Below are 13,255 nucleotides of genomic sequence, written 5' to 3'. Positions count from 1 at the left end.
TAAACACGGTTGTCATTCGGTGTAGATGGGTTCCTGACAAGAAACAGAATACATTCATGCAAGCATTTTATTGCATGTTAATGCTGTGGTTATGTTTCATGATTTAGCTGACTGTTTTGCTATCATTCTGCACAGTTTCTAGTTATTTTTTATACTTAAGTCTGCGTTGCATCCAGTGCCTATTTGTGTGTGCTCTTGATTTCATCTATTGACGTGTATTTATTTTTATGTGTATTCTGTAGGACTGCTGTGGAAACTGTAGTGACAGTGATGAAGAACCAACAAGGCTCTGATGAGACAGGTGCTAGGAGGAATTTATCTTGTGTTATCCTCCATGGAGAGGGATCCTTGCCACAGAGGACTCAATTTGTTTACAGTTTTTTTTTGCACATTTGTATTTTTAATGATATTCTATATAAATATGAGAATGTATATTTTCAGTGTATAGCCAGGCAGTAAATCTATTTAAGAAGAAAAGAGTAAAATATAATATTGAATGTTGGTTCATATGTAATGTGACAGCAAGAATGGAGTCCAGCCCTGGTAATGTGTACATTTACGACAGCCACACAATGTTGTCTTTGGTTTTCTATTAGTCCTCGCCTTTAACACTGTTGTTACCATCACTGCCACTACGGAAGAACTGCCTTAAATGAGGCTGGTTTTCTTAGTTTTTAGTTAGTGGTACATAACTGGGTAATCTGGATAATTCATTCCGTTTCATTTCAGTGTTAAATTCTGATTTTTGCACATGGTTTGTTTGTTTATTAGTGTAAGATTACAATATCTCTTTACAAAAGTGTAAATAACAGAATAACTCTAGAACTGTATATATCCCAAAGCTTGTTAAAACTTCGTCTGGAAATATTTTATAAAACAGTAATCTAATAATTATTCATTTGACTCTTTTTTTGAAGAACAAAATGGTTTTAAATGGAATATTCCAAGTGAAATCTTATAAGTAAATATTATTGTGATGACATTTTATTACTTTTATTTTCATTTTTGTTTAACTGTACAAGTTTCTTTAGTTGAACATAGTTTTTTTTTTCCTTTTGAGGAAAAACATTTTACAACATAATATACTGAGAGCAGGTGCTGTTTATTAGCTGGCAAGTTTTAGTGTTGCAGTTCTTACAAGAGACTGCAGTCTGAAAAAGAGGAAAATTTGAAATTGGTCAAAAGCCATTTGTCAAAGTAACAGACAGGAGTTTATCATGCCATGTTTTGTGTAGTACTGCCCTGCACTTATTAAAGTACATGTTGGTTCAGTTTACCATTACCAGGGTTGGCTGGCGACAGGAGGGTATAGCGTCATATCAATGTTCTTTTTTTTAAATGTAACATTAATAGTTCTGCTTCACATTCTAGCATTGTAGAGACACTGAAAGAAAGGCATTCCTGCTTTCTTACCCCCCTTCTCCAGTTATTCATACTACATTATAAAGTTAACCTGAATTAATTATTTTGCCAAAAACAAAAATCTGTATTAATGTGCCATCCCTTTGATACACTTAAAGCATTCTATTCACTCCCTCAAGGTTATGATTTTCTATAGAGAGGTGATTTCTTTAAGCTTCTGCTGCAAACTGAATGCACAGTTGTGCATTTCCCAGTATTGCTGTCCTTTATCTGTCTACAAACTACTCATAAATCTAGCAGCATACAGTGCTTAGGTGTATTTCAAGTCCTTGTGTCATATTGTTTGTAACCCTGAATGTGTTTAGTAAATCAATATGCCAAACAACAGTGAACAATGCTGGATAACTCACTAGGTAGTACTTCACGTCCATTAGCATTTTTGTATATTTAACAAAACATTTTTTAGATTTGTAACCATAGGAAATTACACTTTGGGATTATATTAATATGTAGTAACCTCCGATTTAACAGATGTTGTTTACTTTTGCCTGGATTTCATTACTGATGAAAAGAGATGTGTATCGTGCTGTTACTTTAAGCAACTATACAACATTATGGTGGCTTAAATGAACTGCTGTTTTATCATTTTATGGAAAATCACTAAAGCTTTAATTAACCTCTGCACTCTGTATTCACCTAGGCAGAATCAGTAAGTTTCATAGTTATCATGACCATTTGATACTTATTTTAATATCAAGACATTTTTAATAATCTAAAAGAGTCTTTCATGAGTTACCTACACTAGGTTTTATGCTTATAAAATGTACATTTTCATCTTTATTTTTTCGTGTATCAGCAGTAGTTTGTGGGTAAATGAAGGACTCTTTCTGGGTGACACAATCTTTGCCTACTCTTTTAAATGTGGTAATCACATTCCTAGAAACTTTAATTCTTAAAATATTTGTTAGCCACAACCGGCTCTGCAGATCTGTGTCATTCTATAACCAATGGACTTGACTGTTCCTTCACCACACCACAACAGAAGCTTTCATTATTTTTTTCAGTGTCCTGTAAACACTCCAAGATGCTTTAAAAGTATCTAACAGAATTTGATAAAACGTATTTGCCCAGCATCATCACAAACTTGTATTATCGTCTCGTGTTGCTGTGTGATCGCTGCCTACGTAGCAGTTCTACTGTTTTTGATCCTTGTGCTTACAGGACATCTGCTGTTTTAATGTTGACTACTGGTGCCTTTTTCCTGTTTTGTGTTTTCATTTTCCTTTTCATTTTGTAAATTAAAGGTACCGTATAAAATATTGTATAGGCAAAAGGAATATATGAGATTGTATATAACGATACCAGTGAAGCCTATCTTACAACATACTGTAGAAGACATTTAGCATACTATGTTTTTTTTAAATCTATTTTTATATGAATTGTACAATCAGGTTTTTGTTTTCTAGTTAAAGCACATTTTATGTTTCTTTACGTTGTCCTGTTTGTGAAAAAAACCACTGTTGAAGCCTTTAAAATGAAAGGTTTGTATGCAAAATCTAAGTTGACAAAGCTGATGCTTTAAAATGTATACATTTATGAAGTGGAACATATTTTATCAGTTCATAGAAAACCTGCACATTGTCAGGCCCTCTGATGCGGGGTTTGTGTTCTCAGACTCAGACTAATCCTGCGGCCTTATTTCAACGTATTCTGAAGTTTGTGCTCTTTCAACTGTTTATCCCACCATTTAAAATACATTCCATTTTGTAAGTTCTCATGCTGCACTGTCTAAACCCTTTATATTTATAATTTAGCAATAATGTAGGTATCAGCAATTTGTAAAGTAGAAGATTACATTTATTTTTTGAGCCACGTTCCAACACTGTGAATCAGAGGGATGACGGGCATAGTTGTGTTTTGCTTGCACTGCACTGATGTTCATTTGTATGTTTTTGTAATGTTTTATTTTAGTACTGTTGTTTAAAATTTAAATGTATGTTGACCAAATGGAAGCAGAAAATTTAATAAAGGACAGAATGGGTATCAGCGTATAGTTCTAATTTTGAATTTTCTCTGTCCAAAGAAAAAATGTGCATGATGGGCCATTACTTTTAACATCTTAAAACATTGGAGTAGTTTTACTTTCTTGCAAATGTGAGCCAAGTAAATATTAACAGTTCACAAATCATCCCGGATTGTTTGATGTCAAGGCCTACCTGATTGGGTTTACCTTTTTTGGCAGCAACTTAAAAGATTGACCCTTAACGATTGACTTGTTTCATTTTAAACAAAGTGCGCAGACACTTTTTCTGAACCCAGCTACACCTGCCTTTAAACCAAGATAATAATGTGTTTCTCTCAGCCGTACTATGACTTTCCATAACCACTTGAAACTGCAGTTAGACCTGATCAGAACTGCTTCATCTGTAAATAGCCTTTTCTGTTGCAAGTGCTGTATGCCATGTTGAATATACGCAATATATGTTGTTACCCATCTACAAAGTGGCATTTATGTGCAAATGATGCTGTCTTAATAAGACAACTGTAAGCAGCCAAAGTACTTGATAGAATTTAAAAACTTTCTTGTGTAGATTTAAGCTAATTTAGAGAGTAAATGACCTAAAACTAAGCATGCACCTTGGTTATTTTTATGAAAATTTGATGTTAAAGTCAGTTCTTAAATAGTTGTATCATGCTTAAGTCACATTCCTGTAAGTGGCTACTTTATCAGGGAAATAAACATCTTTTGTCTACACTTGTAAGTGGCAAAAAAATATATATATGGTATATATATGTTTAGAGTTAATTAATGGTGTTTTTTTTAATGATGAAATGGCATACTCCTATAAATTGAATTTTAGGATATTATTTGTGAAATGTCACATTTTGTAATGCCACCCTGTAAAAACACATCATTTTTATTTCAGGCTGCTTATTCTTGTTATATTTATGAACATTACACCAATTCTGTTGTCCTTTGTTGTTACACCTAGTCATTGGAATCAATTGTTACATGAGAAGTCACAACAGCCTATTAGTATTTGAACACATACTGCTTGTCTAAAAAAGTATCCTGATATCTGTTCTATTTTAATATTTTGTGCACTTAAACTCTCCTTTTGAATACTGAATAAATGATATATTTTACTCAATCTGTGTTTAATTATTTCTCCTATCTGCACACCACTGCTGAAAGATAAATCTAAAAAAAAATGTGAGTTTGGAAAACAGCTTCAGGACCTCAGGACGGGCTTTCTCACCAGTAAATGAATATTCATCACACTCGAACACCGCAAGATGTTCTTCTCAATCCATAATCAAGGCGCGTAGTGTCATAGGATAGAAGGACTAAGAATAGCACGCCTTGCTCCCTTCCTGCAGATCTGGGCATTGAAGGTTGCGAAAGATAATTACAGGTTATAAAAAGTTTATCATAGATAATCGATCAGAATCACATTGGAGTGCTTTTTTAAATGTGTCCATTTTCATGATACTTGATGTCTTTCCAGTTATCAATAATTTTGGGGAATTATTGGGGAGAAAATCCTCAACTTTTAACTGAGCATACTCTACTTAATGTGAATGAGACTTTGAAGTTCATATCCAAACAATTAGGAATTAGTTTTTATTTGACTTGTTTTAGTTTTACTGCATGTGTAAATCTCCCTTTTATCTGTATAATCAACGGTAACTTTTCTGTCTCCGCTAGCATACATGTATCTCATTTGTTTAACAGTTTTAAAGTGTCTAACATAATAAAATCCACCAGTACACCTAGAATATGAAGGAAGATTTCAGACAAAAATATAAATCAGTAAATACAGAAATAAATGCATCGTGAAATGTGACGATTGGAGACGAGCATACCCCACGGATTTCAGTTCAACACGAGTTCAGCAAAATTACAGAACTAAAATTCTTTATATGACTCTTCAATAGTAATTTGCAAAACTGAAAAGTCGCTGAACTAGTTGCACATTTTCTGGTACCTTCCAATTCACAGTGGCCACTACTTTAGGCTGGTCAATGACCAGCCCTCTTTATCTTTGTGTAATTGAAATTTTTCTGATTTCACAAATAGACAGTTGGCCCTAAGGTTTTTCAGAACATCCTTGCCATGGTCTTTATGAAGCCTTGTCACGTTTTACTAGAATCTGACTGATAGCTTCTCAAATATGATAAAATGGGAGTTATTATCAAATTTAAACATTCTTCAACTTAGACTGCTACTAAACTAAATAAAATAACTCGAGTTCCATTTTATTATTTTTTCAAATACAGTGGAACCTCGGGTCATGAACGTCTCGGACCACGTACAAATTGGGTTACGACCAAAAAGTTCACCAAACTTTTGCATCTGTTCACGACCACACACTCGGGTGACAAACAAGCCAGTTTCCCTTCCGGTTCAAACACGCCGATGATTTCCACACGTGTTCAGTCTCTCCCTGTGCATTCGCTGTGAACTCTTTGTGCTCTTATTTCATTTCCCTTCCGGTTTGTACGCACCGGTGATTTACGCACGTGTTCAGTCTCTCCCTATATCTGTATAGTACATTGTTCTCGGTCAGACGTGCATCGCGCAGAGGGACTCTACCTCAAAGCTGTAATCTCCTCTCCACCCGGCTTCCTGCTCACTTCCTTCATGCCAGAACTTGACTCATGCAAGGTTAGTTTTCTTGGTTGTTTATGGTTAGTTTTTGTATAAATTAAGGATTTTTCAAATGTTCATTTTTTCCCTGTGCTTAAAACTCATAAAAAAAAAAAAAAAAAGTGTTTACAGCGATCGGTTCGTAAGGCTGTAGCCGTAGCGTGAAATCTTGCAATGTTAGTTTTCTCTGTTCAAGGTTTTCTCAGTTTTATTCAATGTTTTTTCATTTAGTTTACTATTATGCTGTGTATTCTATGGTATCATTAACTATTTTTGTGCTTACAAATCTTTAAAAAAATATATACATACAGTTCGTACGGTCTGGAACGGATTAATTGTATTTACATACAATCCTATGGGGGAAATTACTTCGGGTCACAGCCAAATCGGGTTACGACCAGAGTTTTGGAATGAATTACGGTCATGACCCGAGGTTCCACTGTAATTGCTTTGTGTGCGATACAGTATACTAAATGTACCACTAATTGCAGGTCAGTTATATCACTTCTTAGGCGTTCCCAGACATGACAACAGCACCTGTAAAAGTTTTATGTTAATAGTGCAAAGGAATATTTAAAGCAATTGGCGTCATGTGTCCCCTTCAACTCAAAATGTCTCCAAACAAGTATTCATTTTTATAACTATTTTATTGTATGTAAAATACTGAACCATGTACAGCAATTTCTCCAAAAAGATACCAAAACAGTCTTGTTGATCCTGTGCATAGCATCTAATTGTCTGCTCAGCGCTTGCATTCCCATGCTTTCTCTCATGTTTCAATCTGGGGTTCAGATACCATTTGTTTGTCTGTTTTGTTCAGTTTTGATTTCTGTGTTAGTGACGATTATTGTTGGTGTTTTACTTTCTATGAATCTGCGCATCGTTCTTTATGTTCCTTGTGCTTTTTGGGCAGTTCCCCCACCTGCCCATGGGGGCTGCACTTAGCCCTATAAAGGCTGGGAAAGTCTACAGTTCTTTGCAGTTCATTCTGAATTTGATAATTGATTCATCTGTCGATTATTTTTTCGATTACAGTGATCCCTCGCTATATCGCGCTTCGCCTTTCGCAGCTTCACTCTATCGCAGATTTTATATGTAAGCATATTTAAATATATATCGCAGATTTTTTGCTGGTTCGCGGATTTCTGAGGACAATGGGTCTTTTAATTTCTGGTACATGCTTCCTCAGTTGGTTTGTCCAGTTGATTTCATACAAGGGACGCTATTGGCAGATGGCTGAGAAGCTACCCAACTTACTTTTCTCTCTCTCTCTCTTGCGCTGACTTTCTCTGATCCTGACGTAGGCGGTGTGAGCAGGGGGGCTGTTCGCACACCTAGACGATACGGACGCTCGTCTAAAAATGCTGAAAGATTATCTTCATGTTGCTACCTTCTGTGCAGCTGCTTCATGAAGCGACATGCTGCACGGTCCTTCGCATACTTAAAAGCTCGAAGGGCACGTATTGATTTTTGATGTTTGTTTTTCTCTGTCTCTCTCTCTCCCTGCTCCTGACGGAAGGGGTGTGAGCTGCCGCCTTCAACAGCTTTCTACCGGCGGCGCTTCGCATACTTAAAAGCCAAACAGCCCTATTGATTTGTTTGCTTTCCTATCTCTTTCTGACAGGCTCTGCTCCTGATGCGCACTCCTTTGAAGAGGAAGATATGTTTGCATTCTTTTAATTGTGAGACGGAACTGTCATCTCTGTCTTGTCATGGAGCACAGTTTAAACTTTTGAAAAAGAGACAAATGTTTGTTTGCAGTGTTTGAATAACGTTCCTGTCTCTCTACAACCTCCTGTGTTTCTGCGCAAATCTGTGACCCAAGCATGACAATATAAAAACAACCATATAAACATATGGTTTCTACTTCGCGGATTTTCTTATTTCGCGGGTGGCTCTGGAACGCAACCCCTGCGATGGAGGAGGGATTACTGTAATCGATTAGTTGGATTGTTAAGAAAAAAAATCACTTGAAATTAAATATGAAATGGAACTTTTCATCAAACATTTTTTTAAATGAACTACTTGTAGATATTTTAAACAAAATATAGGTTTTTATGCATCATTTATATACTAAAACATTGAAAATTAATAGAAATAAAACAGTTGGTACTTCTGGCTCTGGTTTCCTTAAAAACGCAGCAGTTTTCAATAAATTAACTAATCTCGCAAGTTGGCTTATGTATTCTGAATCGCATTACACCAACACTACAAAATTGAACAAGTAATTTACATTAAAGTTTTTTTTTTCCTTTTTCAGTTTCTGTTAAAGAGATGGTTTACTGGCAAATCATCAAGTGTTTTTGTGTGCAAGTTTGCAGTAACATTTGAACAAACATCGTTGCCATATGTTGGGTACTGTCATGACTGTTTTCTTTTTGGTTGCATTTGTTTGAAGCTGCGTTCTTTATTTGCTGTGTAATATAATGTTTACTTTAACTGACAGTTTATATCTTTTTGTGTCATCATTCATTTTTTTTTTTTTTTTTTTTGTGTCTGGAAACCTGCAGATTCTTTGGCACATTTGCTTGCCGTCAACACACTCTCGCAGCCTGCCACATGTCACTTGCTGTCGGGAGCGTGCTGTTAGATTTTCACGTTTGAAACTGGGTGATGCTGCCACCAAATCTGCTTTACCAGCTAAACTACACTTCCTGCAGCAGTACTTGCACTTGCACATCATCGTGTCTTCGTCCATATTATACCAGGGGTGGGCAAAAAAAGTAGGTGTACCGTTGTGTGAGCGCAAAACCATGGAGTCTTTTCTTATCATTATAAACACAACAATTAATAAATAATAATTATATTATTTCTTATTATTATTGTTATTTTCTGTCCTTACTTATGATTAAGAATATGTAAATAATGATAGCTGGCAATTTTAGCACTTGAGAGCGTGGACCTAAGTGCACTGTGACATTCTTTTGAGTTAATAAAGCTATTGAGTTAACAAAACTATTGTAATAATCATAATCTGCATGTCAATTTTCCATACAGACAACTATAAACCCACTCCTGTATAACACCCAGTTAAAGTACTTGCGTTTCTTTGCAGCCATTCTTTGTAAATGCACACACGCTTACGTTGCACGTGTTTGTAAGCATGTAATGCAGCACCATAATTTAGCAGAGTGATGAGTCAAAAAACAAACAAAAAAAAAAAGACAAAAATGACAAGTGACAACCTGAATATTTACTAGCAAATGGTTAATGACACATATTGTAGAGGGCTGGACTTGAATTATTCTTCACTTCAAACCAGATGTCATGTCATTGACTGGTGTGAGCTGAATCAACTGCAGATCAACACCAGTAAAACTAAACAACTGGTAGGTGAATTAAGAAGATCGCGATCTCCAACCAGTCCCCTGTCTATTAGGGGTGTGGAGGTGGAGATCATTGAGGAGTACAAGTATCTAGGGGTGCATATGAGCAATAAGCTAGACTGGTCCAGGAACTCGCTGACCATATACAACAAAGGTCAAAGTAGGCTGTATTTCCTACGCAAGCTCAGATCTTTTAGTGTCGGCAGCACTATGCTGCGGATGTTCTATAACAGCGTGGTGGCCAGTGCCATTTTCTTCGCTGTGGCACGTTGGGGGAGCAGCATGAAAGTGGCAGACATCAGGAAACTAAACAAACGAATTCAGAAGGCTGCCTCTGTGGTAGGAGAGAAACTGTGGCAGATCAGAGAATGTTGTCCAGGCTTCAGTCTATTATTGAAAATGCTAACCACCCACTTGATAATGTTGTGGTTGGACAGAGGAGCGTTTTCAGCAGTAGACTGACTAGCATCAAGTGCGCCACTGAACGTCACAGGAAATCCTTCCTCCCCACAGCCATCAGACTCTAGAACTCCTTTTCCGGTCACTCACCCACACTTTAAGCTATTACCCTTTGTTCTTTATTAGATATCCAGGTACTTGAAATGTGCAACATACTATCTGTTATTGTGTGATAAATTGTCTGCTCTTCACATGAGAATAACCTTATTTGTTCTCAAAATGTGCAATATTAACTTAAGGTGCAACACTCTGCACTCTAGTTTGATACTTACATTTATTATACTTTATTTATATGATTACTTTATACTTGCTCTTAGTGTAACGTGTCCCTTGTCTGTTGTTAAGTTGTAACATAAGTAATTTCCTTTGGTATTAATAAAGTTTTCTGATTCTAATGATCTGATTACGCCTAGCCTGGTCTCGTCACCTGAGGACATCAGATCACATGACTGACTGCCAGTTGCTGGGCTTGTCAAGTTAGACAATTGTGTAACATCTTCTCAGCACAGTTTCACACTTTCAAAGTGTTCGTTTGTTTGTCCCCTTGTTCTGACAGCCAGTAATGTGCTGCCTGACGGGACCGGTGGCCATGCAATGGCTTTGCAGGTACAATGAGTTCAGCTGCAGTCGGACCGTTTTATTTTGTTTTTTTTCTATTCTGTCATGATATGTAAAACATGTCACTAAATGGACAAACAGCCCAGTCTCTCTTATATATTTGTGTTGATTATTCCTTGTAGCTGCATTATATGCCTTTCTAGCTGAGTGCTTATTTATTCTCCGCTCTCATACACACACAGCCCACCTCTATGAGTTATTTGATTGTTGCTGGACTGAATCACTGGTGATGTCACACTTCATGTCAACTGCTTCCAACTCACTAACATTTTGTAAATGAAGTCAGCAACTGAAAATAACTGGTAAAGGCATGTAGTGTGACACAGCCTTATGTCACTTTAAGAAAGTGGCACAAGTCTTTTCTCCTACAGAAGCAAATAACTAAGATTTTAAAGCGGCTCAATTTTCTTTTTACTTTTACAGGTAGCGTTATTCAGAATCACTTTTTTTGCTTCATGTGAAACATACCAGAATTGACTTTGGTTAGTACAAGACAATACTAACTCAAGATAACACAATTTCAACCCACCATTAGCCTGACACTGCAAACAACTATACAAATACAAGTTTCTTGAACAAAACAAAACATTTACAAACTTCAATAGTACTGTAAATTAAATATAAAAACTATACAAAATAATGTAAATATCAAATAGTACAAGTTGAGCAAGTATGAAGTATTTACGAATAGACAAACAGCACAGTTACCAGTTATATGTTGTAGAAACAGTTTGGAGTAACCCTATGTAAGTTTATTTAGGATTTGAATGCTTTGAGGAAGTTTGAGTTGTGATAATCTTGGGCCTCCTCTGTGATGGCACTTTTTGTATTGATGGCTGCTGGGCTGGATGGAGTCGGCCGCAATCTTTCCTGCTCTCTTTTTTACTCTGGCAATGAACAGATCTTTTAATGCTGGGAGACAACAGCCACTGCAACCGACTCTTAGAAAGGAAGGAGACAGAAGGAAAGCAAATGGTGATGGAGGTGGTCACAATACTCGCAATACAATGATGGCTGAGTAAAAATTTAACAATATACACCTTGATATGCCAAGCTTCTTAAGCTGGCAAAGGAAGAATAATCTCTGCCTGGCTTTGTGGAGGTGATGTGCATGCCTCATTTTAATGTGTTAGTGGAAGAAGTCCGCAGGAATTTAAATGACTAAACCACAGACACAGTCTGGCCGTTAATTTGTAACGCTGGACAGTTAGTGACTTGTCGGCAGAAGTTAATCCTCATTTCCACTGTCTTAAAAGCATTGAGCTCCAAGTTGTTATAAGTACACCATTCTACAAGATGGCTCACCTCTCTTTGATAGGAAACACGTCATTATTAGAAACTAGACAAAGAGCCCGTTTCGACAACGTAAGATGAAACAGGCACGAGTGGAATAGTGATAAGTATAAGCACCACAAACCTGATATACTGTAGGTATATTGAATGAATGCGTAATTAGGCCTCGAGCTGTAGTCGAAATCGAATTTCAGGCCTCTAGAGCTTTAATCGAAGTCGCCTTTCTCTTTGAATTTTTGCGGCCGTACATCCGCCACCTGCCGCGATGTTGGGGTTGCATGTCGGTCGAAGTCGCCTTTCTCTCTGAATTTTCGCGGCCGTAAATCCGCCGCCTGCCGTGATGTCGGTCTTGTAAGGTTTTTCGGGCCGCTGCGCAGAAGGCGACTGTGCAGAAGGCTTCAGACGGACGTGAGTGAGTGAGTGAGGAGACTGGCGAATTATGTATTAAGATGAGAACTCACTACAGTTGTGTCATCTACGAACTTTAGGATTTTTACAGAATTGTCCATGGATCTACAGTCATTTAAATATAGTGAAGACAAAAGGGGTGAAAGAACACAGCCTGCTAATTGACATTGGATTTGACAGATGGGGGCCCAGTCTCACATACTCCTTCCTACCTGTCAAGAAACTCAGAATCCACTGGCAGACGCCATAGGGTACACCTAACTGGAATAGTTTACTCTGAAGCAGCTATAATATTGAAGGCCGAGCAGAAATCCACAAACAAGACCCTCACATAGGTGTTAGGCAAGTCCAGGTGCATAAATTAACTGCATCGTCCACTGAGCGATTTGCCCTGTACAGAATACGAACTGGAGAGGATCAATGAGAGGGTCAGTGATAGACTTTAGATAAGAAAGCATTAGACATTCAAATACATTCATAACCACTGAGGTCAAAGCAATTGGCCTATAGTCATTAAGTTCGGAGATTTTATCCTTCTTGGGGACTGGAATAATAGTAGCTAATTTAAAGCAGTCTGGAACTTTACCCAGCTGCAGGGAAGTATTAAATATTTCAGTGAAGAAAGGTGCTAACTCGTCTGCACAGTGTCTAAGAGTACCAGGTGAGACTGCATCAGGGCTGCTTTCTGTTTCCTGAAAAGTTTTTGTACCTCATCCTGCTTCACAGAAAGTATAGAGTGGAGCAGAGAGGAATGACTGGGGGGGGAAGAGAAGATGAAGAAGGTGAATCAAACTTCAATGAAGTGGGGACGGTGACACTGAAATGATTGTGAGACGGAGAGAGGAGGACTGTTGGGTCAGAGTTCAAGCAGGGTCTCATGTCCTTATCAAACCGGCAAGAAAACTCATTTAGCTGATTAGCCAAAATGGGGGAGGATGAGGCTTTTGAGTACTTCTGTCTATCATTTGTACGTTTTTTTTCCAGAGAACCCCATACTGCCTGGCTGTTACTTCTAAAGCCTTTCTCCAGCCGATCTTTATCAGTGGCTTTTGCAGCTTTCAGAGCTTTATTAAACTACCGCTTTGCAGATCGATATTCCTCCCTGTTCCCAGACCTGTATGCCTGGTCCTTAGCAGCT

The 13,255-nt window shown here is 37.4% G+C and overlaps 1 protein-coding gene across 1 annotated transcript in view; it reads left to right on the top strand.

The window, feature by feature from the left end:
- Positions 1 to 4,514, top strand: part of grk6 (G protein-coupled receptor kinase 6) — a 108,471-nt gene extending 103,957 nt beyond the window's left edge. The window contains exon 16 of the mRNA XM_028812922.2: positions 243 to 4,514. Coding sequence (XP_028668755.1) covers positions 243 to 293 — 51 coding nt within the window. The 3' untranslated portion in view covers positions 294 to 4,514. The remainder of the gene's footprint in view (positions 1 to 242) is intronic.
- The last annotated feature ends 8,741 nt before the right edge of the window (positions 4,515 to 13,255 follow it).

This window comes from Erpetoichthys calabaricus, chromosome 11 (assembly GCF_900747795.2).
Source record: "Erpetoichthys calabaricus chromosome 11, fErpCal1.3, whole genome shotgun sequence".
Taxonomy (NCBI): Eukaryota; Metazoa; Chordata; class Cladistia; order Polypteriformes; family Polypteridae; genus Erpetoichthys; species Erpetoichthys calabaricus.
This window is presented reverse-complemented; position numbering and strand designations above follow the sequence as displayed.